This window comes from Geotrypetes seraphini, chromosome 1 (genome assembly GCF_902459505.1).
Source record: "Geotrypetes seraphini chromosome 1, aGeoSer1.1, whole genome shotgun sequence".
Classification (NCBI taxonomy): domain Eukaryota; kingdom Metazoa; phylum Chordata; class Amphibia; order Gymnophiona; family Dermophiidae; genus Geotrypetes; species Geotrypetes seraphini.
In genome coordinates, this window is record NC_047084.1 from 80,521,039 (window position 1) to 80,547,310 (window position 26,272).

Below are 26,272 nucleotides of genomic sequence, written 5' to 3' on the forward strand. Positions count from 1 at the left end.
ACACATGTGGCTGCAGAGGGGGATCACTGCTACATGGGAAAACTCAGCCACCAATGCTGACCTGAGGTACATTTTAGGAGGGAGGGTGTCAGTCTTTGTGGGAGGCAGGGGGCTTGTGGTGGGGGTAGCATTATGGACAGGACAGAATTTAATCTAGAGGAAGCTTTAATAGTGTGTGTCTCATAGGGGTTCGTATGTACTGGTGATTGTCATGGTGTCATGGGAGGGAGTTGTCAGAGGTAGATATCGGAGGTATTGTTGTTTATGAGGGGTGTCAGGGGAGGGGATCAGAAGCATTGTTGACTGTCGGGGGATCAGAAGCTCAGAGATACAATTGAAATTACTGGGGGGGGGGGGAGATGATGGACTGAGCTGCCATGGCAGTTCACCTGTCAGCAGCTGCGGAAAGTTTGTGGTGTAGTAGTTACAGCTATAGCCTCAGCACCCTGAGGTTGTGGGTTCAAATCCCTCACTGCTCCTTGTGACACTGGGCAAATCACTTAATCTCCTCATTGCCAGAGTTTGAGCCCACTGGGACAGATAGGGGAATATGATAAAGTACTTGAATGTAAAACCACTTAGGACAGGTGTGTCCAACCTGCGGCCCCGTGAAGTATTTTGTGTGGCCCCGGTTGAGGGTGATGCAGTATTTTCCTCTGCTGTCCCCGGGTGTTTACTGTCTTGCCGGCTCCCTCCTCTGTCTTGCTGCAGCGTTTGCGCATTTGTGCGGCCCCAGAAACATTTTTATTGGCCAATGCGGCCCAGGGAAGCCAAAAGGTTGGATACCCCTGACTTAGGATATAAGTGGTAAATAAATAAATTCTACCAAAGCACTTAACCACTTCCTCTTGAGGTGATAGTAAATTCAGCTGTGCTATTGACAGACATAAGAGCTAACTCATGCCTGTGCAATGCCCAACTCCCATCCATCAAGGGTTAAGCAGCTAATAAGGGATTTTTACCATTGTGACAGCTTAACACAGGAGACATTAACACAGGTCTGCACTAATGTCTTCTGCACAGTAGACAATTGCAAATGTTACATAGATTAAAACCAATGTTATCAATTTATGATTTTCGAACTGTGGTACAGACCCTGATTTTGAGCAAGGTAGACTATTGCAATGCATTGTATTTGGGAGTTGTGAAAGTGACGATGAAGGCTCTGCAGGTGTTGATTAACTCTGCAGCAAGGTTGATTACAGATGCCTTCAGGATGACACACAACACCGTTGCACTGGTTGCCAATCCAACAAAGAGTGCATTTTAAAATTTTGTCGATAGTACATCAGATATTGTACCATGCATCTCGTACTATTTTGCAAGTATTTTTTGAGATTTATCAACCCAAAAGGAGTTTGAGATCGGAAAATAGTATGAAACTATGTTTGGGCGGCAGGATAACAATTTCTCACTCCAGGATTGGCGGTGCTATGTTGTCAGTGGGGGGGGGGAGGGGTGTGTGCAAAGCTTTGGAATGCCTTGCCAGGAGTTCTGCGCTTATGCACAGTCAGGTTGAGTTTCAAGAAAATGTTGAAAATACAATTGTTTGTAAATGCTTTCTTATGATGAAATATTGTGTGATATAATTACCTGCAAATGGTTTAGTAGATAGATATTCTGGATCTTATAGCAAAGATTTAACGTATTGACCATGTTTATACTGTCTAATATTTATGACTATTGTTATGTAAACCATATAGGATTTATACGGTATATAAATTTTTAAATAAATAATAAATTAGATCCTTGACACAGCTCAATAAAAGGGCTTTATTGTTTTGCAAATCTTAAAAAAAATATTATTTCAATTTCATAATACTATTAAAAATCAAATTTGTACAAATTAAAACTGAAAGTGAAAAACAATTCCTTCTTGAGTTTCATCGGTCAATGACTGATTCAGGGTCAATTTCTCTCAGAAGGACACAAAAACCTTTGGTTGCATATCTGTCAATATCTTACTCCTAGCCTATTCCATATACAGTGATGCCTTGGAATCTGAACTTAATCCGTTCCAGAACCCCGTTCGAGTTCCAAAGCGTTCGAGTTCCAAGACAGTTTTTCCATTGAAAATAATAGAAACTGGATTAATCTGTTCCTGGGTCCCACAAACTCAAATTTTAACAGTAAATACACTGGATTTTAAGGTAAAATATTAACAAACTAGTCTTTAAGCCCGTTACATTAATGGGTGCTAGAACATATGTGTGTGTGTCTGTCTTTCTTTCTTTCTCTCTCTCTCCTTAGCCGCTTTCTTTCTTTCTGCCTTTCTTTTTCCTTGGCTGTCCATCACCACCCCTTGCCTGCTCCCCCTGTCCATTTTCCCTTCCTTTTACCTCCACTGTGTCCACCACCACCCCTTCACTCCTTATGCAGCAGCAGCCCTTCTCCCTTTGTTTTACCTCCCCCCTGTCCAGCAGCACCTCTTTCCTTCTCCCCCTGTCCAACATTAGTCCTCCGTTCCTTTTTCTTTCCTTTTTCTGTCCTTTCTGTCTGTCTCTGTCCCTGGCCCCCTTTGCCTGTCTGTCTTTCTGTGTATCTCCCTGCCCCTGTGTCTTTCTTCTTTTCTTTCTGTCTCCCTTCCTCCCTCTGTCTGTCTAAAGCAGCATTCCATCCCCCTCCATTTCCCTCCCCCCACACCAATTCCCTGTGCACCTGCCCCTGTGTCTTTCTTATTTTCTTTGTGTTTCCCTTCCTCTCTCTGTCTGTCTGTCCAAAGCAGCATTCCCTCCCCCTCCATTTCCCTCCCCCCCCACCAGTTCCCTGTGCAGCAGCATTAGCATTTCCTCTACCCCCCCCCCTTTCCCTTCCCGCGGTCCGGACTACAAAGGTGGTGATTCCAGCAGCGCTTGCATCAATCTCCACACGCTGCTTCGGGCCCTTCTACTGCCCAGATTTACTCTGGCACGTCCCTGATGATATCATCCGAGACACGGCAGAGCAAATCAGGGCAGTAGAAGGGCCCGAAGCAGCGTGTGAAGACAGATGCACACGCTGCTGGAATCGCTATTCGGGCCCGCGGGAAGAGAAGGGGGTGGGTGGCAAAGGAGGAACGGAGATTGGCGGCGGCAGGAGGAACGGAGATCGTCGTCTGGCTGCGGTCCGGCTTGTGGAGGCAATAGGCTGGTGACGTATTAGCGTGCATGCGCACTCCTTCGGCCACAGACCTACACGCACGGAACACGCAAATAGGAGTGCGCATGCGCGGCTAGCTCTTTATTATATTAGATATTCCAAAGCAGCATTCAGATTCTGGGGCAGAAACACACACATACAAAGCAGAGTTCGGATTCTGGGGCAAAATTTACTATAAAAAAAGTTTGGATTCCAAAACGTTCGAGTTCTGGGGCGTTCAGATTCCAAAGTACCACTGTATATGTAATGGGACCTATTTACTAATAATATCTATTAACAGTTCCCCTCTTTTACTAAGGCATGCTATCATATACTAACACAGTTGTTCCATTTAATAAACCTTGCCTTTAATACATTGCATTGTATGATAGGAGCCTAATACTGGAAAATCAATGCCGAGTCCCTAAATTTGTCACTCTACCCTATCTTTACTTCATTGCTGCTGACTTTTTAGTCACCTAAGTTTGGTTTCTTACCTATAGACAATTTTATATATATATATATATATATATCTTTATTCATTTTCAAATTAAAATCAGTGCATACAAATATTCATACAATTTACATGAAAAACAACACTATCATCTTTCAATAATATTCATGTTGTATTGAATAATCATTGGGTGGGTGGGGGAAAATGGTTTGGTTATGTATATTTGTAAGTTGAATGTGCTTTTGTTGACTAAATTGCATGTTATTTATCTGTATATTTCACTATTGCAGTTTGGAAACTCAATAAAGAATTTTAAAACCAAAAATCAAAAATATTAATGAAAAACATTTTCACCCCCTCCCCCCAATCTCAGTGTAATAAGCAAACCATACAGTATTATGTCCATATACATAATTCGAAAAAAACTAATCCCAATATACAACCCCACCCTCTCTGGATGTGCATTATTCTCTTATTTCTGGTTATCAGTTGCTATAGACAATTTTTAAAGGGGGCATGCAAATGTTATAAAAATTGATACCATATTGGTATAGTAAATGGGTGAAAGAGAAACCTAATAGAGCAGCATTCTAGAAATGAGAGAGCCCAGATTCAAATCACATGGCATATCCGTATGGTCTTGGGCAGGGGTAGGCAATTCCTGTCCTCGAGAGCTGGAGCCAGGTCAGGTATTCAGGATATCCACAATAAATATGCATTAGATAGATTTACATCTCAAGGAGGCAGTGCTTGCAAATCCATCTCATACATATTCATTGTGGAGATCCTGAAAACCTGACCTGGCTCCGGCTCTCGAGGACCGGAATTGCCTACACCTGGTCTTGGGCAAGCCACATGACCCTCCATTGCCTTGGGATGGCCAGGAGTGGGGCTGGCAAACTCAACTCATTTAGGGGCTGCTGTTGAAACCAATATATAGAACCACCAAAGTAAACCAAAATGACAGTGGATATAATTTCTTTTCTCTATTTATAGACGGGGGCAAAGTCATCTGATCGCAGAATATTGACTATTAGATTTTCACCCATTCAGGGTTCTTTCAAAGAGAAAGACATTTCTTTTCTCTTACTCACATTCACATCACTGGCTTGAACCCATCCTCCCTACCTTTTTTTCCTAACATTAAAGTATAAATTTTATGTCTTCAATAATTTTCATTAAAACTACTATTTAATACTGTTTGATACTAAAGGGACTATGTAATTCATTCATAATACAGACTATTTAAACCTCACAGTTCATTTCAGAGACTCTGGACCGACAAAGTGCACTAGTGTAAAAGTGTACTAGTGCTTAAAGGTGCCATTTCAAAAAGTGCATATGTGCTATAAACTTTTAAACCTCATAGAGCTTAAAATACTTAGCTTTGTTCTTTTCTTATGCTCTTTAAGAACCAGGACCATTGCTTGCTACACTCAGTCCAACGTGGCCTATCTTTTGCGGGATCAAATTATATCGTCAGGGAAGAGTCTTTTTGCAATGCTTATCTGGGCTTCAAACAAACTCTTACCAGTTCAGAGCGACCAGTGCCATTTTGAGTTTACTTTGGTGGTTCTATATATTGTATTTAATTGATAGGTAACCTTCAAGTTTTTTTCTACTTTTGTTATACTGCTGTTAAAACCCTCATGTTTGGAAAGATCAAAGGAACCAGGTGAAGAGGGCGACCTGCGATCAGATGGCTGGACACGTTGAAAATAACCATGCGGATGACGCTGGAGGACTTTACCAGACTAGCACAAAAACAGTTTCTTTTTAGATCTGTAATTGGTCAAGTCATTAGGACTCAAGCACAGGTCGATGGCACCCAAGAAGAAGTTGAAACCCTCACATTTGTGGCAGAACCCTGAGCAATTCACAGTTCACTGTTGGTGGGCAGGAGAGACAAGAATGAATATAGTAAACTAGTCTTATAGCCCGTTACATTAACGGGTGCTAGAATATATGTGTGTGTGTGTCTGTCTTTTTTTTTCTCTCTCTCCTTAGCCGCTTTCTGTATTTCTGTTTGTCTTATTTTTTTTTCCCCTTGGCTGTCCACTACCACCCCTTGCCTGCTCCGCCTGTCCATTCTCCCTTCCTTTTACCTCCCCTGTGTCCTCCACCTCCCCATCACTGCTCACCTTATAGAGCAGAAGCCCTTCTCCCTTTGTTTTACCTCCCCCTGTCCATCATCACCTCCTTCCTGCTCCCCCTGTCCAGCAGTAGGCCTGTCTTCATTTTTCTGCCCCCTCCCTGTTCATCAGCACCTCTTCCCCTGTCCATCAACCCCTTTTCTGCCCCTCCATTTCCGTGTGTTGCAGCATTTCCCTCCCACCCCACTTCCCTGTGCAGTATTTTCCTCCCCCCCCATACTTTCCTCCTGAACTCCATGCCCTACTTATGTTAAAATGCTTTCCGGGTTTGGTTGCCGCGGCCTGCAGCCGCCGCAGCCAACATCCGACTCAGGCCGCCGCGGTCGACATCCGCCTCGGGGGGGGGGGGAGGAAGAGAGAGAGAGAGCTTTGGGCGGCCAGCAGCCGCTGCAGCCAACATCCGCCTCGGGCCGCAGACAGCCGCCGCGGCCGACATCCACCTCGGGGGGAGGGAGAGAGAGAGCTTCGCACGCATGCGCACTCCTATCTGCGGTGCCCTACAGCTCACAGAAAACCGGCGCACGCAGATGGGAGTGCGCATGTGCGGCCTAGCGTTTTATTATATTAGATGACAAAGAGAAAGACTAATAGGCATTATCTAGTATACCCAGTGATGCCTACCCACACTGCCAAGGATATATCACAGTTCCAATTGTAGTTTCTTTTTAAATGAACTATTGCATATCAGGCTGCTAGTTGGGATTCGGAACTGTGTGTTTTGCTTGCTTCTTCGATTTCATATATGCATTTCCGAAAACTATTAAAGGCATCTCTTTTTGTAAAATTCTTAGGAAAAGTAAGAAAGATGATATTTCTCTTGTATTTCACTGTGATGTGCAGTCTCTTGATGATGTAAACCCCATCGATCTGGAAGGTATTCGGTCTAGAAATGTATTTTGCACCTGACCATAAGACACACCCTAGATCAGGGGTCTCCAAAGTCCCTCTTCGAGGACTGAATTCAGTCAGGTTTTCGGGATTTCCCCAATGAATAGGACTTCGATGGGAAGATAGGACTCATCAGGAAACCAGGATGGCATGGGGGCCCCTTCTGGTGATTTAGACAGGTCAGGACCTGTTTGGGCCGCCGCGGGAGCGGACTGCTGGGCGTGATGGACCTATGGTCTGACCCGGCGGAGGCACTGCTTATGTTCTTATGTTCTTAATATGCATGAGATCTATGTGCATGTACTGCTTTCAAGGCATATTCATTGGGGAAATCCTGAAAACCTGACTGGATTCGGCCCTCGAGGAGGGACTTTGGAGACCCCTGCCCTAGATTTAGAGGAGGAAAACAAGAAAAAAAACCATTCTGAACAAAATTCTCCCTGCCATGCTCTGTACCCTGTCCCCCCCCCCCCTAGTGGTCTAGTGATAGGCTACGACAGGGCACAGGGCGGACTGGGACAGGGCACAGAGCGGGCGGACTGGGATAGGGCACAGAGCAGACAGGCCTAGTGGCTGGCAGAAAGGCCTATTGTCCTAGTGACAGACAGGCAGGCAGGCCCCATAACCCCCACATGCCCCCAGCACCTTAAATCATCCCCCCCACGTACCTTTTTTAATCATCCCCATACCTTTAATCATACCCCCTTGTACCTTTTTAATCATATCCCCCCTTTGTACCTTTAATTATAGCCCCCCTTGTACCTTTTTTAAAAAAATCATACCTCCCTTGTACCTTTTTAAATCATACCCCCCCCCTTTGTACCTTTAAAAAAAAAATAAAAAAGTACCTTTTTAAAATTCTTCCCTCCCTCCCTCGACGGCTCTGTATCATTTCCCAGCAGCGGGCATACGAGTCAGGAGCGCAGGGGTTAGGCTCAAGCTTTACATGCTTACGCTTGGGCCCGCGCTGCTTTATGAATGGCTGCTGGCAGTTTTCGCAAGTCCTGCGAGAACTGCCGCCAGCCATTCAGAAAGTGGCGTGGGCTCAAGCGGGAGCGTGTAATGCTTGGGCTTGACTGCTGCGCTCCTGACTTGTGTGCCCGTTGCTGGGAAGTAATACAGAGCCGTTGAGGGAGGGACATACGCTGGACCACCAGGCTAGAAAAAGGTACGTTGGGGAACGACAGTGGTGGCGGCGGGGGATTTGTTTTAAAAAGGTGCTGCGGCTGTGGCATGGGGTGGTTTGCAATTGTACAGGGGGGGCGTCGAGGCGGTGTTTAAAGGTGATGCGGCTGAAAGGTAGTGCAGCCACGGGGAGGGGGGGTGTTTTGCATTTGTACGGGTGTGGGCGGGGAGAGTGGCAGGCAATGTTTAAAAAGCTGGTGCGCGGGGGATTAAAATATTGCACCTTTGCTTCATAAGACGTACCGAGTTTTCCACCCACTTTGGGGTGGAAAAAAAGTGCGTCTTATGGAGCGAAAAATACGGTACTTCTTCTAAGTCATGTGTCACAGAAAAATGGCGATGTCATGAAATTGCAGATTGTACCCTTTTCACATTCATATGTTATTTTCTGAATTATTGCAAGGACTATTCTAGAAGCTAATTCAGGATTTACACTTATACATGTATATCGCATACATGTGCAAAACCTAATTTTAGAAAGCTGATGTTTACACCAGAAAATTTGCAATACATAGGGCTCCTTTTACTAAGCTGCATTAGGGCTTTAACATGCGGAATAGCGCACGCTATAATGCTACGCGTGCTATATGCTAACACCAACTTTGAGCTGGTGTTCTAGTCGCGTAGCGCGGGATTAGCGCTCGCTAATCTGCATGCGCTAAAAACACTAGTGCACCTTAGTAAAAGGAGCCCATAGCCACTTCAAAAGGGTATGATTTTACTGCGACGTGGGCAGGGCTTGAATGCATACACATGTGAGTGGGAAAATTCACATGTAAGGGTATAAGCTTATTCTTTCATGTGTAGGTTTTTTTTTTTTTTTAATCTTTATTCATTTTTAATACATTCATTAAATGAATACAAGAAAAAAGACACATTTTACACTTTATACATCACTTATAATCCTTAGAATATATAATAAGATCAACATATTTCCCCATTAAAAATTATTATAGATATAGTTATTGACAAAATATATTTCCAAAAGTGCAAATATCAAATTTCATCTCTATAAGGAAATAGTAAGCACCTATATAAATATTTAATTATTCAAGACTCAAACCAATCCCTCCCACCCACCCTATCACCCAATCAATAAAAAAAAATGAAATTAAAAGAAAATCCCCCCCCCCTCTGGATGTGCAACGCCCCGGCATTTATAGATAGGCTTTTGATTCCACAGAACTCATCGAGAGTTCTTAGATCTACTTCACAGTTCACCCTTAATGTTCCTTCCTTGAAAATTATCGGAACACGCCGTGCTTCTATTTTTTCTGTAACTGCTCCAATGACTTGGAACTCTCTTCCCTTATATCTAAGACTCGAACAAGATTTGCAGAAATTTAAGAGTAGTTTAAAGAGCCTTCTTTTTAAAGAAGCCTTTAACTGAAAATACAATGTCCAACCAAGATGTAATATTTTACGAGTTCTCTTATTGGACCCCCATCTCCGCCAGCAATCTTCTTCTTCCTACCCTCCTTATGTACTTCCCTTTTATGTACTTTTTCTTTAAAATTGTATTTCTTCCCCTCTTTTCTACTGTTTCCCATGGCTTTAAAAAGCAAATACCCAAGTAGGTCTGGTAACTAAATATGTATATGTGATTTTTCTAAAATCATATTTTTACCTTTAGTACAATGCTTTGTAATTTGGTAAAGCGTTCAATCAAATAATATGAATAAACTTGAAACTTGATATAACAACAAATTCAAAATTATAATAAAATCTACAAATGACATCAATGGGCCCCATATTAATTTAAAAATTTTTATGTTTCCCCGACAAATCAGTATTCACTTTCTCATATTTATAAATTAAACATAAATTTGCCCACCAGAATGTGAATTAGGTTTTTTAAAAAAAATGTTTAATTTGGATAGTCCTTTAGGGGGGGTGATTACGGAACAAATCCTTCTTAATCCCCATTATTTATTTTCCCCTTCAACTTAAAAAAGATGAAAAGTGCAACACTGTGTTTAATAAGAAGCATTCACGTGTGTAAATTTTAAAAAAATGGCTGGCATAAGATTCACAATTTAGACATGTATGTGTCAGCACTTGCCGGTGTAAGTTTTCATGTTTTTTCTGCTTTTTCGATGTCTATATGCAAAAATGGATGTTTCCATTACACATAAGCAGCACATCCATGTGCATTCCTGCAGATATATATATATATATTTTTTAAATAAGGAAAAACTATAGCTGTTGGCAGATATTTTATATTTTATTAGAAAATATATAGTCTGCATAATCTACAATTCTTGACAGATAACAATAAAGTGCACAGTATACCCCCGCGAAGTCGCGGTTCACAGTTCGCGCTCCCAGTCATTCGTGTTTTTTTTCTGTCCGCCTCCTCTGGCCCCCCCCCCCCCCCCCCCGATCTGCTCTGCCTGACCTGCCCATGATCCGGGACTCCGCCGTGTGCATCCTCTGGCCCCCTCCCCCCGATCCGCTCTGCCTGACCAGCAGTCCCGGCCCGTGTCTGAGCCGCAAGCGCCACCGCCTGCATCGGCACTCGCAGCAGCCGCCACTGTCGCCCCTGCAGCCCTCTCCCGCCTTTGATCCCTGCTCCTAAACCACATCCAATAATCGCGGTTTTTGAAAGTTCGCGGGGGCTCCTGGAACGCAACCCCCCGTGAACTTCGGGGGTATACCGTATACAATCAGCATTATTCAAAGACAACAAATTATCCAATAGTGCTGTTGCTCTATAGTCGAGTCTTAAAGTGACCCTACATCAAAAGAAGAGTTTAGTATGTTTGATGGTTAGACTTTTCTGTCTATAAATTGAGTTCTTAGTTTTTTTCTTTTTTTTAATTCTTTATTTAGATTTTTAAAATAAACAACAATTGTGCTTAACAGGCAACATACGATATGAATACATCCAATATATTCTATTAGTAATCTTAACAAATCAAAAAGGTAATACAGAGAAAGTCCATTTTCCTATTGGATCAATAATATAACAAAAAAGAAGAAACCCATACTTTTTTTTAAACATAGTCCTCAATATAGGAGGAGACAGAGAAAGAAATTCTTCCAGGAAAGATCACATATTAGAAATTTAAAAGGAAATTAAGTGAAAACCAATGGCTATAGTAATAGACTTGAGTTATACTGAAAATCACTATGGTGCAAAAGAAACTCCTTTTCCTTCTAAGAAGAAACGTAATTGATGTGAGTCATAAAAAATATATCTATTGTTTTGAAATACAACAAAACATTTACAAGGAAATCTTAACTGAAAAGAGGCTTCCAATGATACAACTTTTTCCCTATATGTAAGAAATTATTTCCTTCTGGTCTGAGTCCATTTTGAAACATCCGGGTATATATATATTCTTTCTCCCAAAAAAGAAACCTGTTTTAGACCATAATACAATTTCAAAATCATTTCTTTATCCTGATGAAATACCAGGGATACTATCAAGGTAGCTCGTCCAGACAATTCAAGATTAGACGATTCCAATAAAGTTGTTAAATCTTGTTCAGTAGTTGTCTCTTTTATTGTCCTTTTTATATAATAAATCTTCTGCAAAGGTGGTATATTTATTTCCGTAATTTTTAATATAGAAACCAATAAATCCTTAAATAATTCCATAGGAGTTTTAAATTTAGACATAGGAAAATTTAAAATCCTCAAATTTAAACTCCTATTTTGATTTTCCAAATTTTCAATTTTACGAAGAAGGAAAACTTTATCTTTTGCATGCTGGTTATTTAAAGATTTAAGCTTAATTATAGTTTTTTCAATATCTCCCACTTGTTTCATCTGGTCATGCCAAACAGTTTCCAATTTGTTAACTTTAGTAGAGACATCAGCCATTAAAGAAATAAATCCAGTACATACTGTTTGAAGGTTTTCAATTGCTCCCCACAGTGAATCCAGTGTAACCACTGCCGGTTTCACAAGCGGCTTGAGTTGAGGTAACCCGGGTTCCCGTTCTCCTTCCCGGGTTTCACCTCCCCCACACTCACCACCGCTTGCCTGCAGTGCTCCTCCTCCTTCTGTTCTTCTCTCCGGGGTAGCCTGCAACGGCATTTCCTCCTGATTCAGCCATTGCCGAGCTCCCTCCACAGGAAGGCCAAAATCCGTTACCCCACTCGGAGGAGGAGGAGGGTCAGGTCCCAGAGGGGGAGTTCTTAGGTTTTTAATGGAGATGCTTTGTTCTGAATTATGAAAAGTGATATAATTTTTAACAAACATAAACAAGTAACTTTAGGGATACCAACAGTGAATTGTGAGAAACCTGTTTAAACAAAACATACCTTCAGAAGTTTTCAAAAGATCACTGTCTTAATATTTAACAACTCTACTGGTAAGGTATTCCAAAGAACTCGGCCTACTGTATGGAAAATGCTCGAGTGATGTTTGTCAAGCTTAACTTTGCCATCTCAATTCTGATTTCTACAAGCTTCCTAAAATGGGGCTGAGTATTTATAGACGTTTTTCTTGCTCAGTGGAAGGACAGAGGATGTGGTAAGGAGAAAAAAGTGAAGCCCAAAATAAAACAGAGTTATGACACTAGAAATACAGTACTAAAAAACAGAAGGTTTGGCCAAGAGAGAGAGAGAGAGAAGGCAAAAGAAATATAAATTGAGAAAAGCTGAATCAGAGTAAGAGTTTAAGTTTCAGGTTTAATAAAATTTTGATTAAAACGATTTATCATGAATTAAATGCGATGTACACTTCTCCCTCAGTATTCACGGGGATTAGGGGCAGAGCCGGACCGTGAAGTGTGAAAAAACGCAAATAACTTGGTGCCGGCTCTGACCCACGCCCGGACCTTACCTAGTTTCCACCTCCGATCGCTTCCCTCCATGCGTGTTGCGTGTTTGCAGGGGGGCCAGTGCAGGTGCTTCGGTCTCCTCTTTCCCTGCTTTGGTGTTGGGCCGGAGAAGCGAGGCGGCGATGGGAAGATGTAGGTAAGAGGCGCTTGCTGGGGTGGGGGGGGAGGTTTGATAGCTGGGATAATAGAACGCTGAGAGTGGAGAACATTCCTCTCCGAGTGCATAGGACTTGGGCCGGGCAGCCTGTGTTAGAAAAGGCCGGGGAGCAGCTGGAGCCTGCTTGCGTGCGTGTTTTTAGGTCTGTGCAGGCCCTGACCGCTCTCTCCAGGGTCTAGCACCTCGGTGATCTTCCTTTCTCTCACATCGCCGCGAAGATGAACCGGTCTGTTATTGTGATGAGGCCCTCCTCCGCCTCCCTCCTCGCCCCGATCCAAGTCCCGGGGATGTTTTTTTAAAAAAATTCTCGGGAGGGGCTGGGGAAAAAAATTGCAAATAAGCGAAACCGTGAACAGGGAGGGGGAAGTGTACAAATTTTTTAAAAACAAAGGGAATGACAGACAGAATATTTTGGGATTAAAAGACTTTAATACAGACAAACGGTGACTGGAACAAAAGGAAAGTGGGAAGAATTACAATGCATAAAGAAAAGGAGAACATAAAAGGGACTAACAGTAGGTTAAAACACACTCAGGGCTCCTTTTACGAAGGTGCGCTAGCGTTTTTAGCATGCACTAGCCGAAAATCTACCACCTGCTCAAAAGGAGGCGGTAGCGGCTAGCGCACGCGGCAATTTAGCGCGCGTTAAGGCCCTAGTGTGCCTTTGTAAAAGGAGCCCTTAATTTAGCCACCTTGTAGTTTTTAAGATTCAAATGCGTCTTTGAAAAGAAAGCATTTAAGATTTCCTTTAAATCCATCTAGATTAGTTTTGTCTCTCTCAAATGTGCAGGCAGCGAGTTCCATATGAGGGGAGCCGTCACAGAAAAGATCGTATCCCGTCGAGTGTTAATAGTTCTTAAGGTGGGAACTGAGAGTAAGTGCTTATCCTCTGATCTTAATGATCTAGATCAGCGGTCTCAAACTCAAACCCTTTGCAGGGCCACATTTTGGATTTGTAGGTACTTGGAGGACCTCAGAAAAAAAAAAAGTTAATGTCTTATTAAAGAAACTAGTCTTTAAGCCCATTACATTAACGGGTGTGAGAATATATGTCTGTCTTTTTTTTTTTTTTTCCTTTCTGTCTCTCTCCCTCTCCATTTCCCTGTGTAGCGCTGTCTCTGCTTTCTTCCTCACTTTGCACTCTCCAGCTGTAACATTACTGCCTCACTTTTTCTCCTGCAAGCATGTCTTCTCTCTTTCTCATCCCCAGTCTCTTTGCTCTTTTTCTCTTCTTGTAGGGGTCTCTGCTCTACTTTCTCTATGTGTTCCTTATTCCTGCAAACCTCTATGCTGTATTTTTTTCTCTCTATGCTCCTGATCTTGTGTTTCCCTGTAGGTATTTATTCCTATTTTTTTTCCGTCGTCAGTCTCAGCTCTTCTTTCTCTGGACATTTCCTACCTCAGTCTCTCCAATTTTCTTTCCTTCTTCAGTCTCAGCCCTTCTTTCTCTGAACATTTCCTACCTCAGTCTCTCCAATTTTCTTTCCTTCTTCAGTCTCAGCCCTTCTTTCTCTGAACATTTCCTACCTCAGTCTCTCCAATTTTCTTTCCTTCTTCAATCTCAGCCCTTCTTTATCTGAACATTTCCTTCCTCAGTCTGTCCAATTGCAGCTCTCTTGCCCTCTAAGCCCCTGCTGCAAGTGGCTGTGCATGTCTTCTCTCCTGCTCCCCTTTCCCAACAAACCTGCGACTCCAGCAGCGTGTGCAGCACTCTACACACGCTGCTTCGGGACCTTCTACTGCCCTGATTTACTCTGGCACATCCCTGATGACATCATCAGAGACACGGCAGAGCAAATCAGGGCAGTAGAAGGCCTGGAAGCAGCAGCTGCTTGAATCGGCATTTGGAGTCGGGACCGCAAAGAAAGTAGCGGCTGGAGTCTTTTTTTGGCGCTTCCCTTCCCGCCCCTTGAGGTGTCGCCACGGCTCCTTTCGATCCCCGCGAGCGTCGGAAGCCTTCTCCGACGCTGGTGCGGCTCATGAGAGGAGCCAACAGGAGAGCAGGATGTCCAGTGCTAGAGTCCAGTCCTTCCGGCGAGTGTAGGTAGATGCTGGGGATTCGCGCATGCGCACTCCTGCGGCCACAGACCTACTGATCATGAAAGCACGCCGATAGGAGTGCGCTTGCACGGCTAGTGTTTTATCATATAGGATGACAATATTGCATGAGGTAAAACTCGTTATAGTGTATAAATCTTTCCTTAATTGCTTCTGATCATTTCAGTTATACACAGCTGAAAGCAGTGCAACATGCAGAAAGTGAAGTTTAGATTGTTTTTCACTTTCTGCAAGTTGCAATGCTTTCAGCTGTGTATAACTGAAATGATCAGAAGCAATTAAGGAAAGATTTATAAACTATAAAGAGTTTTACCTCATGCAAAATTGTGATTTAGATTCTAAAGTATCAACTGCGAGAGACAAGATTTTGGTGTAGTCCTCTGGGTTTTTTGGAGAGGGGAGAATCAATATCCGACTGGTGCCTAGAAAACTTTTGCCTTATGTGTCCGGTGGTCGCGTCCGCAACTGTCTTCAGCTCTCACCTCCTCCAGCACCGGACACAACCGCCATCTTACTTCAAGCAGTCACTGCCAGAAGAGGTGCCGAATTTCGCAAGAGTTCACAAGATTACGTATACACGCACAAGCTGCACTGCCTCTAGTGGTTACCTTACATTCTGGAACGTTGCCCGCCTCACTGCTGTAACCTCACGCAAGCGCTTTCCTGTGTCTGTACGCGATTGTCCTCTCCACTCCACCTCACAATCGCGTACAGATGCAGGAAAGCGTTTGCGTGAGCTTACAGCAGTGAGGCGGGCAACGTTCCAAAACAATGGTAATGCACCGAGGGCCTTAAAATAGTACCTGGCGGGCTGCATGTGGACCCCAGGCCGCGAGTTTGAGACCATTGATCTAGATGGAGCATGAGGAGTGAGTATTCTTTCCAGAAATGAAGGTGCTTTTGACATTTCAACTTTGAAGGTTAGTAGGGCAATTTTGTATGTTATTCTACGGTTTATGGGCAGCCAGTGTGCTGTCTTTAAGAGTGGTATAACATGATCGGATTTCCTCTTATTGGTGATAATTTTAATTGCGGTATTTTGAATGATCTGAAGGCATCTGTGAACTGTATTCCTGTGTAAAGACTTTGGAGCCCTTTTAAAAAGCTGCGTTAGGTGCCAACACGTACCAAATGCAGTAAAAGAGCCTAACGCAGGACTCGCTAAAGCAGGGGTAGGGAACTCCGGTCCTCGAGAGCCGTATTCCAGTCGGGTTTTCAGGATTTCTCCAATGAATATGCATGAGATCTATTTGCATGCACTGCTTTCAATGCATATTCATTGGGGAAATCCTGAAAACCCGACTGGAATACGGCTCTCGAGGACCGGAGTTCCCTACCCCTGCGCTAAAGCATTCTGTGGTAGTTTTGTGATCTGCACATGTGGACTGCTGACATCACCAGTACGCTAACTGATTGGTGCAGGAGCCCTTAGCTCTCCTAAATAGGAGGTGGTAAGTGCTCCTGTGATAAATGTTTAAAAACGGCCACATGCTACTGCTAAATTAGTGCATGGCCAGAAATAAAACAAATAGGAAAAAGCCCTTTTTGACAGCTGTGCTAGAAATGGACATAGCATGTGAGGCAGACTTGCGTAAGGATGTGCTGAGCCCATTTCTTAGAGCGGCGTAGTAAAAGGGCCCTTTTGGTTAGGGATATCCGATGCCCGGATTTACACGGACATGGCCTCTTTTTAGAGGACATGTCCGGGCGTCTGAACGGCTTTTCAAAACCTGACCCGTTGTCTGGGTTTTGAAAAGCTTCCAGCTCGGGACCATGTCAGGAGGGCATCTGCACGTGCACAGATGCAACGCGGTGACATCACGCACATGCACGTGATGTGATCGCGCCAAACTTGCGCATGCGCAGATGCCCTCCCGACGCGAACAGGTTGGGGGGCAGGGTCGGGCTGCAAGGATGGGGAGGAAGGGGGCATGACTTGAGTGGAATGGGACGGGGCGTGGCCATGGGTCCGGATTTTACAATTGTAAAATCTGGTAACCCTACCTTTGGGCCTTCCTCCTAACATTACAAAAAAAAAGCACCCTAAAGTGATGTACAGGAAGCAAACTACTGGAGATAATTCAAGTTCTGTTTTCATATTTGTTTACCGAGAAAACCAAAAAAACTCTGTGGAGTAACAGAGAAAAATGCTTGAGTACCTGAATAAATTCATGTAAACTGTTCTGACTAAACAGTATAGAAAACTGAATAAATACACAAAACAAAAACAACAACCTAAAGGACTCGATAAGGAGTCAAATGCATCAAACAGATATAATGATGTAAACAAATATGAAAAAAACAAAAGGAATTGACCCCAAAATATCCACAGAGAAGAAAATCCAGAGAAAACCAAAAAATTCTGGAGTGACGATGTTCCTAAATGGACTTTATTTAAAGTATCAAAGTTCAAACGGTACACTGAATTCATCCACATAAAAATAAATTCATCCACATAATTCTTCCCTCTCTCTCCCTCTCCCTCCCTCTTTCTCCCTCCTTCTCTCCCTCTCTTCCCTCTCTCTCTCCCTCCCTCCCTCTCTCTTTTTCCATCTCTCTTCCCCCTCTCTCTCTCCCTCCTCTCTCTTCCTCTCTCTCTCTCCCTCCCTCCCTCCATCCCTAGCGGACTAGATCCTTTAAGGCTTTTATGTGGATAACCTATTTTTATGTGGATGAATTTATTTTATGTGGATGATTTCAGTGTACCTTTAGAACTTTGATACTTTAAATAAAGTCCATTTAGGAACATCGTCACTCCAGAATTTTTTGGTTTTCTCTGGATTTTCTTCTGTGGATATTTTGGGGTCAATTCCTTTTGTTTTTTCATATTTGTTTACATCATTATATCTGTTTGATGCATTTGACTCCTTATTGAGTCCTTTAGGTTGTTGTTTTTGTTTTGTGTTTTTATTCAGTTTTCTATACTGTTCTCCCAGGGGAGCTCAGAACAGTTTACATGAATTTATTCAGGTACTCAAGCATTTTTCTCTGTCTGTCCCAGCGGGCTCACAATCTATCTAATGTACCTGGGGCAATGGGGGGATTAAGTGACTTCCCAGTGTCACAAGGAGCAGCATGGGTTTGAACTAGAGAGTTGCGCGGGGACAGAAATCCCACCCGTCCCCACCCGTCCCCGCCAAAGTCCCACTCGTCCCCACCCGTCCCCGTGAGGACTCCCACCCGTCCCCACCTGTCCCCGCGAGGAATCCCTCTGTCCCCACCCGTCCCCGCGAGGAATCCCCTCCGTCCCCGCCCGTCCCCGCGAGGAATCCCCTACGTCCCCGCCTGTCCCTATAAACTACAGAAATAGTTATTTCATTTAATTATGCTACTGAATTAAAGGCTCTGGTAGAAACCCATTTAAAAATAAGCAAAAAGACTTTATTAATTTGGAAATATTAATTGGGAAGAATAAATACTTTGTAAACGGGTTTCTACCAGAGCCTCTAATGTTTATACATTTTTATCAACACAACTAATATACTACTTTATCCTTAAGCAAAAAAAAAAAAAAAAAAAGAATTTTTTTCCTACCTTTATTGCCTGGTTTCTGCTTTCTTCATGTTCTCATTCAATTCCTTCCATCCACTGCCTCTCTTCTCTCTGTGTCTTCCATTTGCTCTGTTACTGTGCCTCTCCCTTTCTCCCCCCTCCCAAATTGGTCTGGCACCCATCTTTTTCCCTCCGCTCCCCCCATAGTCTGGCACCTCTGTCTTCTTCCCTGCCAGCGTCTTCTTCCCATTCCCTCTTCCCCATTTCCTTTCAGTGTCCTTCTCCCCCACTATCTTCCCCATGTCCTGTCAGGCAGCATCCTTCTCCCCCCTCTGCCTTCCCCATGTCCTTTCAGCGTCCTTCTCCCCCCTCTGTCTTCCCCATGTCCTTTCAGCGGCCTTCTCCACCCCTGTTTTCCCCATGTCCTTTCAGTGGCATTCTCCACCCCTTTGTCTTCCCCAGTGCTTTCAGGGTCCTTCCCCCCCCTTCCTCCCGTTTACCCCATGTCCTTTCAGCGTTCTTTTCCACCCCTTTGTCTTCCCCAGTGCTTTCAGCGGCCTTCTCCCCCCTTAAGCGTCTTTTCTTCTCCACTCCACCTTTCCTCCCTCTCTGCCTCCACCTTTGTGGCGCTTTTGCACCCGACCGACAACAGAACAGGCCCGGTCGGACAAATCTCCCTGTCCTGTAGCCGCAAATCTAAATTACCTTCTTACAGCAGCTGGAGTAGTGAAGCTGCTGTAAGAGGTAATTTAGATTCGCGGCTACAGGGCAGGGAGATTTTTCGGCCGGCCTGTTGTCGGTCGATCGGGGGACCTGACCAGCTGTGCACATTCTCCGGGGCGGACCGCCCCCTCCCCCCTCTTTCGTACGCCATTGCCTTCTCTCTACCTGCCCTGCCGCACACAGCCGACCGGAAGTCTTCCTGATGTCAGCGCTGACGTCGGAGGAAGGGAGGGCTTTGCTTAAGCCCTCCCTCCGACGTCAGCGCTGACATCGGGAAGATTTCCGTTCGGCTGTGTGCTGCGACAGGGCAGGTAAGGAGAAGGAGACTACCCTCGCGGCTCGAGTGCACTGCGATCCAACCCCGCAGGAACCCCGCGACCCTTGGAGGCGTCCCAATGGGATCCCCGCGACCCTAGGGGGCGTCCCCACAGGATCCCCGTGGGTCCCGCGGGATTCCTGTCATCCCCATTCCCGTGCAGCTCTCTAGTTTGAACCCACAACCTTAGGGTGTTGAGACTGTAGCTTTAACCACTGCACCACTCTAGAAATCAAAATGTAGCAGAAGTGAGCCAAGTATAGGACAATCAAGCCATTGTGACATCACTGATGAGATTGGCTCTTAGGCATTGGTAGAATGAGGCATTATGACATCACAATACCAGCTCTGGTTATCAGAGGCTGAAGCTTTTCACACTATTTATTTATTCAATTTTCTATACCATTCTCCCAGGGGAGCTCAGAACGGTTTACATGCGTTTATTCAGGTACTCAATCATTTTTCCCTGTCTGTCCTGGTGGGCTCACAATCTATCTAATGTACCTGGGTCAATGGGGGGATTAGGTGACTTGCCTAGGGTCACAAGAAACAGCGTGGGTTTGAACCCACAACCCCAGGGTGCTGAGGCTGTAGCTTTAACCACTGCGCCACACTGGGGGGTGGGGGGGAAGGGTTGCATTATACCTTTCCTCCTTGTTTGTTTATTTATTTTGTTTTCCAAGACTTCACATCCTCTACATCTCCACATGGCCTGTTTAGTCGAGCAGTTCAGTTAAAACAGTGCCACTTAAAGAGTTACTGTAGATTTAATTCATTTGAAACATTGCAGAGTGACGGCGATGCACATGAGCTACATTATTTTGGTATTCATGTTTAATTCCCTTTTCCCCATTTTTATTTCCAAATTTATTTGCTTCTCTTTTGGTGAATACACTTTTATTTTGGAATTTTTTTTTTTTTTTTTTTTTTTTACTGTAGTTGCTATGTTACTGCTTTAAATTCCGATTCTGACAATTTTTTTTTTTTTTTTTTGGGGGGGGGTGGTTTCCAGTGCCATTGGCATAGCCTTCATAAATCATCTTTGCTGCCTTGGGCATTTCCCTTCATAACCTGCTTCATAACCTGCTTAGCCCAATCACTGCGGTGACAATGTTTAACCAGGGGCCAAATGCTGTAGCTCTCTTCAGAACCTGTGCCAAAACTCTTTACTTCTGGCCAAAAGATATCACCATTGAGCAGTTCTAATGGCTGCCTTAGTAAGATACTTCACGCTACCCTTCTCAGGGAGCAGAAACTAGGCCTAGAAATTGAGTCCAGTACTTATGCATAGCACTGTACTACTAATCTGTTCTATAGTGGTGCCCCCACCTCCCCCCACTAATACCCTCCTCTCTATCCCCCACTCCTTCCGTGCCCTCCTGCTCCTTCTCCACCCCACAAGCCAAACTTGCACCCCCATACCTCTTTAAATCTTTGCCAGCGCAAGCAGTTTCTCCAGCCTGCTGCTTGTGCCGGCATTGGCTTTCCCTCTGTCACTTCCTGGCTACGTGACCCGGAAGTGATTTCAGAGTGGAGCCAGGCCAGTCTTACAGGGCCTTCGGTAACCAGAGGACACTCGCTGAAAATCAGGGGAGGGAAATTTCAGGGTGATGCTAGAAAGTACTTCTTCACCGAAAGGGTGGTCGATCATTGGAACGAGCTACCTCAGAAAGTGATTGAGGCCAACAGCGTGTCAGATTTTAAGAGAAAATGGGATATTCACGTGGGATCTATAGGGGAGTAAAAGTCGGGGAGTGGGTCATTGGTATGGGCAGACTCGACGGGCTATGGCCCTTTTCTGCCGTCAATTTCTATGTTTCTATGTTTAACGTGAGCAGCAGGCCATAGAAGTTGCTCACGCTGTTGAAGATGTAAAGGGGTATGTGGGTGGGGCGGGGAAGGGAGGGCACGAGCATGACAGGCGGGAGTGGAGAGGTGCCGGCGTCCCCACCAAGAGGGCGCCTAGGGCGAGCTGCCCCCCTTACACTGCAACTATTGCTCATTAAGGATTGCAGCCTGTAAGCTTAGGACTTCATACCTGCTCTTCCGATAACAGTGTATTAGCCAGTTAGCACACAATACGTACAAAGGGCTAGCTTACTCCATGCTGTTAAATTGCGTACACTGAGATCCTATTTTGAAGCCCCCAATATTCATATCTCCGGTTCAGTCTTTAATTCTGAACTCAACCCGATTACTGCAACATAGTATATCTTGCAGGAACCAAGAAAAACATCCTAAGAATGCGAATTATTCAGAACATGGCAATTAAATTTATATATAATCAAAGGAAGTATGACCATGTTGCTCCACTTTATCGACAGCTGCATTGGCTCCCAGTGGAGGCGCGTGTTGTATTTAAGCTGGGCGGTTTCTATTATAAAGTCGCTACTGGTCAATCTCCACAATTATTTGACCGATTCATTTGTCTTTTCAACTCAGTAAAACCCGAAAAAAAACCTCATGCTTTATTTGTTTTCCCTTCAGTTAATAGATGCAAGTGCAAAAAATTTCATGAGCGACAACTTTGCATGATAGTGACTTTAAGAATCTGTTCCTGACCTCTTACTCTTATCTTCAATTTAGAAAGCAGTTGAAAACTCATCTTTTCAAAAAATTTACAGATAACTAATTATTTAACTATTTCATCCTGTACGTTATTACTAATCTCTTGTAAACCACATTGAACTACCTGGTTATGCGGTCTAGAAATTGATTTATTATATTCAAGTTTTCAAGTTTTATTAGGATTTTATATACCGCCTATCAAGGTTATCTAAGCGGTTTTACAATCAGGTACTTAAGCATTTTCCCTCTCTGTCCCGGTGGGCTCACAATCTATCTAACGTACCTGGGGCTATGGAGGACTGAGTGACTTGCCCAGGGTCACAAGGAGTAGCGCGGGGTTTGAACCCACAACCCCAGGGTGCTGAGGCTGTAGCTCCAACCATTGCGCCACACACTCCTCTGCTCAAGCTATGCCCCTTGACTGAAAAATGTTAAAAAAAAAATGTAGTAATGCGTGGTTTAATACACAGAAACAGCAAACTACCACAAAGCCCCTTAACGTAGATGTACACATTTAACCCCATGTTAGTAAACGGGCCCATTAGCCCCCCTGTGGGGCATCCTACAGTACCTGAATGTAATTTTTCTTGAGATACTAGTATGAATTACATTAGCTCTTCATAATTGCTCCTGCAATATGGCTACAATGGTGTATCAAGAAAGGGATAAAAACCATCCTCTTCACAAACTACTTTAACTAATAAAGCAACAGAGAGGAGATAGCTGGCTAATCCCCATTAGGAAGGCAACATAGAACACGATACTAGTATTATATGTGTATATACGTAGGATGATTGATTATGGTATAAATGCATCTCAGAAAACGCTAACTCTGTATTGTAACACCTTTACGGAAGCTCATTCAAACCGCTCTGAATTGACTTCTCAGTCATTAGTGGCGGTATAGAAGCTTTCAACAAACAAACATATCTGAGCGAGTTTTAATGGAACGTAGCATGCTTTCATTTCTTGATCTGTGCATTAGAATGGTTCGCTTGTTTTCCAGCTGCATTACTTGTCTACAGCACTCTGACATTTCTAGGAACGAATGTTAATAGCAGCAGCCCTCTACCGAGTATAATTGTCTTATAAATTGATGCATACTAATTGCTTATCTGAAAATTGTATTAGTTCTCGGCTGTTTCAACTTGTCCTTTGTAGATATAGAATGATTCTTGTTGTTTTCACGCAAAACATTGAGAAACTGAAGCATTTGGATGCATAGCCACTTGCTCCCTGAGATTTCACTCCATTTCAGCCGTGAATTAAATTAGTTAATTGAAGTTACTGGGTCAGAGGTTATTATAATTTTAGCAACCTGGTCTCTGATGCTTAATAAAAAGGTAACTGGAGATGAATTTGAAACATTAATTTTTAAAATGCATTGCCGTGGTATTGCAGTAATACCTAAAGAACTTTATTTTTTGTTCCTAGATATCGAAGATAGAACTAGCTCAGGGTCCTGGGGGAATGGTGCACATCCGAGTCCATCCAGGGTAAGTAAATCACTTATTTTCTCACAAATCCAATTACATAAAGGTACAGCTTAAATTGTGAATTTAACAGCAGAGCGGAGCAGTGGCATAATCAGGGTGAGAGATGCCCGGGGCGGTGGCACCCCTATCCCGCCCTCATCTCCACTCCCCCCCCATCCTGCCTGCCGGGTATGCTCCACGCATGTGCCCCCCTTTCCTTCCCTTCCCCCATACCTCTAGTTGAAGTTGTTGATCGTGGTGGTCAACGTTCTCCTCGCTACCCTGTCAACTCTCCCTCTGACGTCACTTCCTGTGCGCGGCGCCCAGAAGTGAAGTCAGCGGGAGAGCTGACGGGGGTCGCGAAGAGCATGTTGAATGCCGCGAACGACAACTTCAACTAAAGGTATGGGGAAAGGGAAGGGGGCGTGTGCGTGGAGGAGAGGAATGGGAAGAGGCGGAGGGGTGCCACACACCCACCAACATGGCGCCCGGGGCAGACTGCCCCCCCTCCCCGCCCCCTTTACTACTCTATTGGAATGGAGGAGTAGCCCAGTGGTTCCCATCCCTGCCCTGGAGCCACACCTGACCAGTCTGGTTTTCAGAATGTACTGTAATGAATATACATGTATGTTATGCTTTGGTATGTTAAGAAAATCAGATTTTCTATTCCGCCTTTACCTATTCAGTTCAAGGTTGGATTAAATTACAAGAGCTGGGGGGGTCAGTTTCCTAGAAAGTTTCAATGGACAGTTTGACTTGGACATTCAATAGAGTTGTTAGTAGAGGTAGATCAGTACACTTCTCCCTCCCTATTTGCGGGGTTAGGTGCAGAGCCGGCCCGTGAATAGGGAAAATTTGCAAATAACTTTTGGGCCTGCTCTGACCCACCCCCGGACCTTACCTGGTGCTCAGGTAAGGTCCGTGCTCCTGGGGCGACCGCTCGTCTCCTCTGCCTACGATCGCCTGCCTCCGCCTCCGATCGCATCCCTCCTTGCCTCGATCCAAATCCAGGGACTGTTTTTTTTTAATGCGGGCTGCCAAAATTAGTGATTCTCGGGGGTGGGAGGGGGACCTGTGGAAAAATATCACGAATAATCGAAACCGTGAATGTTGAAACCGCAAATAGGGAGGGGGAAGTGTACAGCTATTACCATGTTTCCCCATATTTAGGCCCTGGCCTATATATCGGTTTTGCAGTCCAAACAATGGGTGCGGCTTCCTTATATAGGGTGGCCTATCTAACGACATTGTAGATAAGCCACCCCATTAGTAGATCCCACCGTACTTTTTAAATAATGTAGCTTCCTCGCTGGCCTCCTGCAATGTCGCGGTCACGGTGCAGGGCAGGAGCGATCTTTTCAGCGTCCAGCCCGCCCCACGCTGCTTCCATAACGCCTACGTCGGTTTCCTGTGAGAACTGATGCAGGCATTGAGGAAGCAGCGCGAGGCGGGCTGGATGCTGAAAAGATTGCTCCTGCCCTGCACCGTGATCGGGACATTGCAGGAGGGGGGGGAGATGTATAGGCCGCCCCCATGTAGTTTTTAAAACTCTTAGATAAGCTGTGGCTTGTAACATGGGATGGCTTATCTAAGAGTTTTAAAACATAGGCATTTTTTGCGGCCTATACACCAGGGCAGCCTATATATGGGGAAATACGGTAATACAGTTAGATCATAGTTACAAATACAGTGGTACCTCAGTTTACGAGTGCACCGGTTTGCGAGTGTTTTGCAAGACGAGCAAAACATTCGCAAAATCGGCGCCTCGGAAACCGAGCTTGTCTCGATTTGCGAGCGGCACCCCCCGCTGCAATCTGAAGTCCCCCAGACCCACCCAAACAGGCTTCTTACTTCCATCTCGGCCTCGGCATGTCCTGTGCGTTGGTGCCAGTGCCCGAAGATCGGCCTCCTCATCTTTGCTGGGCCTTGAGCATCTGCGCATGCTCAAGGCCTACGAGTTCACGCTCTCTCCGAGATTCTCTGAAAAAAGTAAACATTTTGGCCCCAACATTCAGACTGTAAGAGGCAGCCCCTGAACCCCAGCACTGAAAATTCACCACCTTGGACTTAGCTGGCCAAGCCAATATTCAGCGGCTGGCCTGCTAAGGCAAGACAACAAAAGATAGACCTACTTTTTAGGTGACCGCTGAATATTGCGGGTGACTGGCTATGTCGCTCTACATAGCTTATCCCAAGCCAATCCGATGATCCAGGTATTCAGCAGGAGATAGCCTCAATTTACTTGATGTCCAAGTAAAATGTGTTTAAATAATTGCTTTATGTTGTTTTATAAAATACTTTGGAGAGAAAGAATAAATCTGGTTGGCCTATGAACTTTTGTACAGGTGGAAAGAGATAATTGCCTTACCTAACAGACACCAGAGTTAATTTTCCATATTAATAAGTATTATATTACCAAAGCAGAGGGCTGTATTTAGCTTACAGCCTTAACCTCCTCTTTAATATTGGGATGGAATAATATCCGTACACTCCACATACTGCAAGAAGTGATACTAGTAGCTCAACTGGGAATAGTGCATGGCATTAGATCGACATTAAGCTGCAGAGGGTGTCATATTCCAGATGGGACTACAAATCTAATGTCTTTTCTGCTCTGCTGATGTTAAAAAATGATCCCCAAACACTATTTTGAGGAGCAGGAAATTAATCTTAGAGTTATGGATACTTTAATTTTTTTTTTTTTTTGGAGGGGGGAGGGGTCAGTTAACCTCAGGTTGTACAGTCTTGCCTGTTGGGATTTAAAAAAAAATAAAAAACATGAAAAAATAACCTGCTTTATTGTATATCATTCTGTGTATGTCATATGGATCACTGAAAATGTTAGGTTTTTGTGTAAAATCTGTATGGGAGCAATTCTATAAGTGGGCACCTG

General features: G+C 44.2%; 1 protein-coding gene across 12 annotated transcripts in view; it reads left to right on the top strand.

The window, feature by feature from the left end:
- The window catches only part of TCF4 (transcription factor 4), a 901,809-nt gene that overhangs the window by 236,187 nt on the left and 639,350 nt on the right, over positions 1-26,272 (top strand). For all 12 annotated transcript variants that reach the window (XM_033934037.1, XM_033933979.1, XM_033934084.1 and 9 more), the window contains one exon: positions 23,339-23,400. In XM_033934037.1, the coding sequence (XP_033789928.1) occupies positions 23,339-23,400 (62 nt within the window). The remainder of the gene's footprint in view (positions 1-23,338; positions 23,401-26,272) is intronic.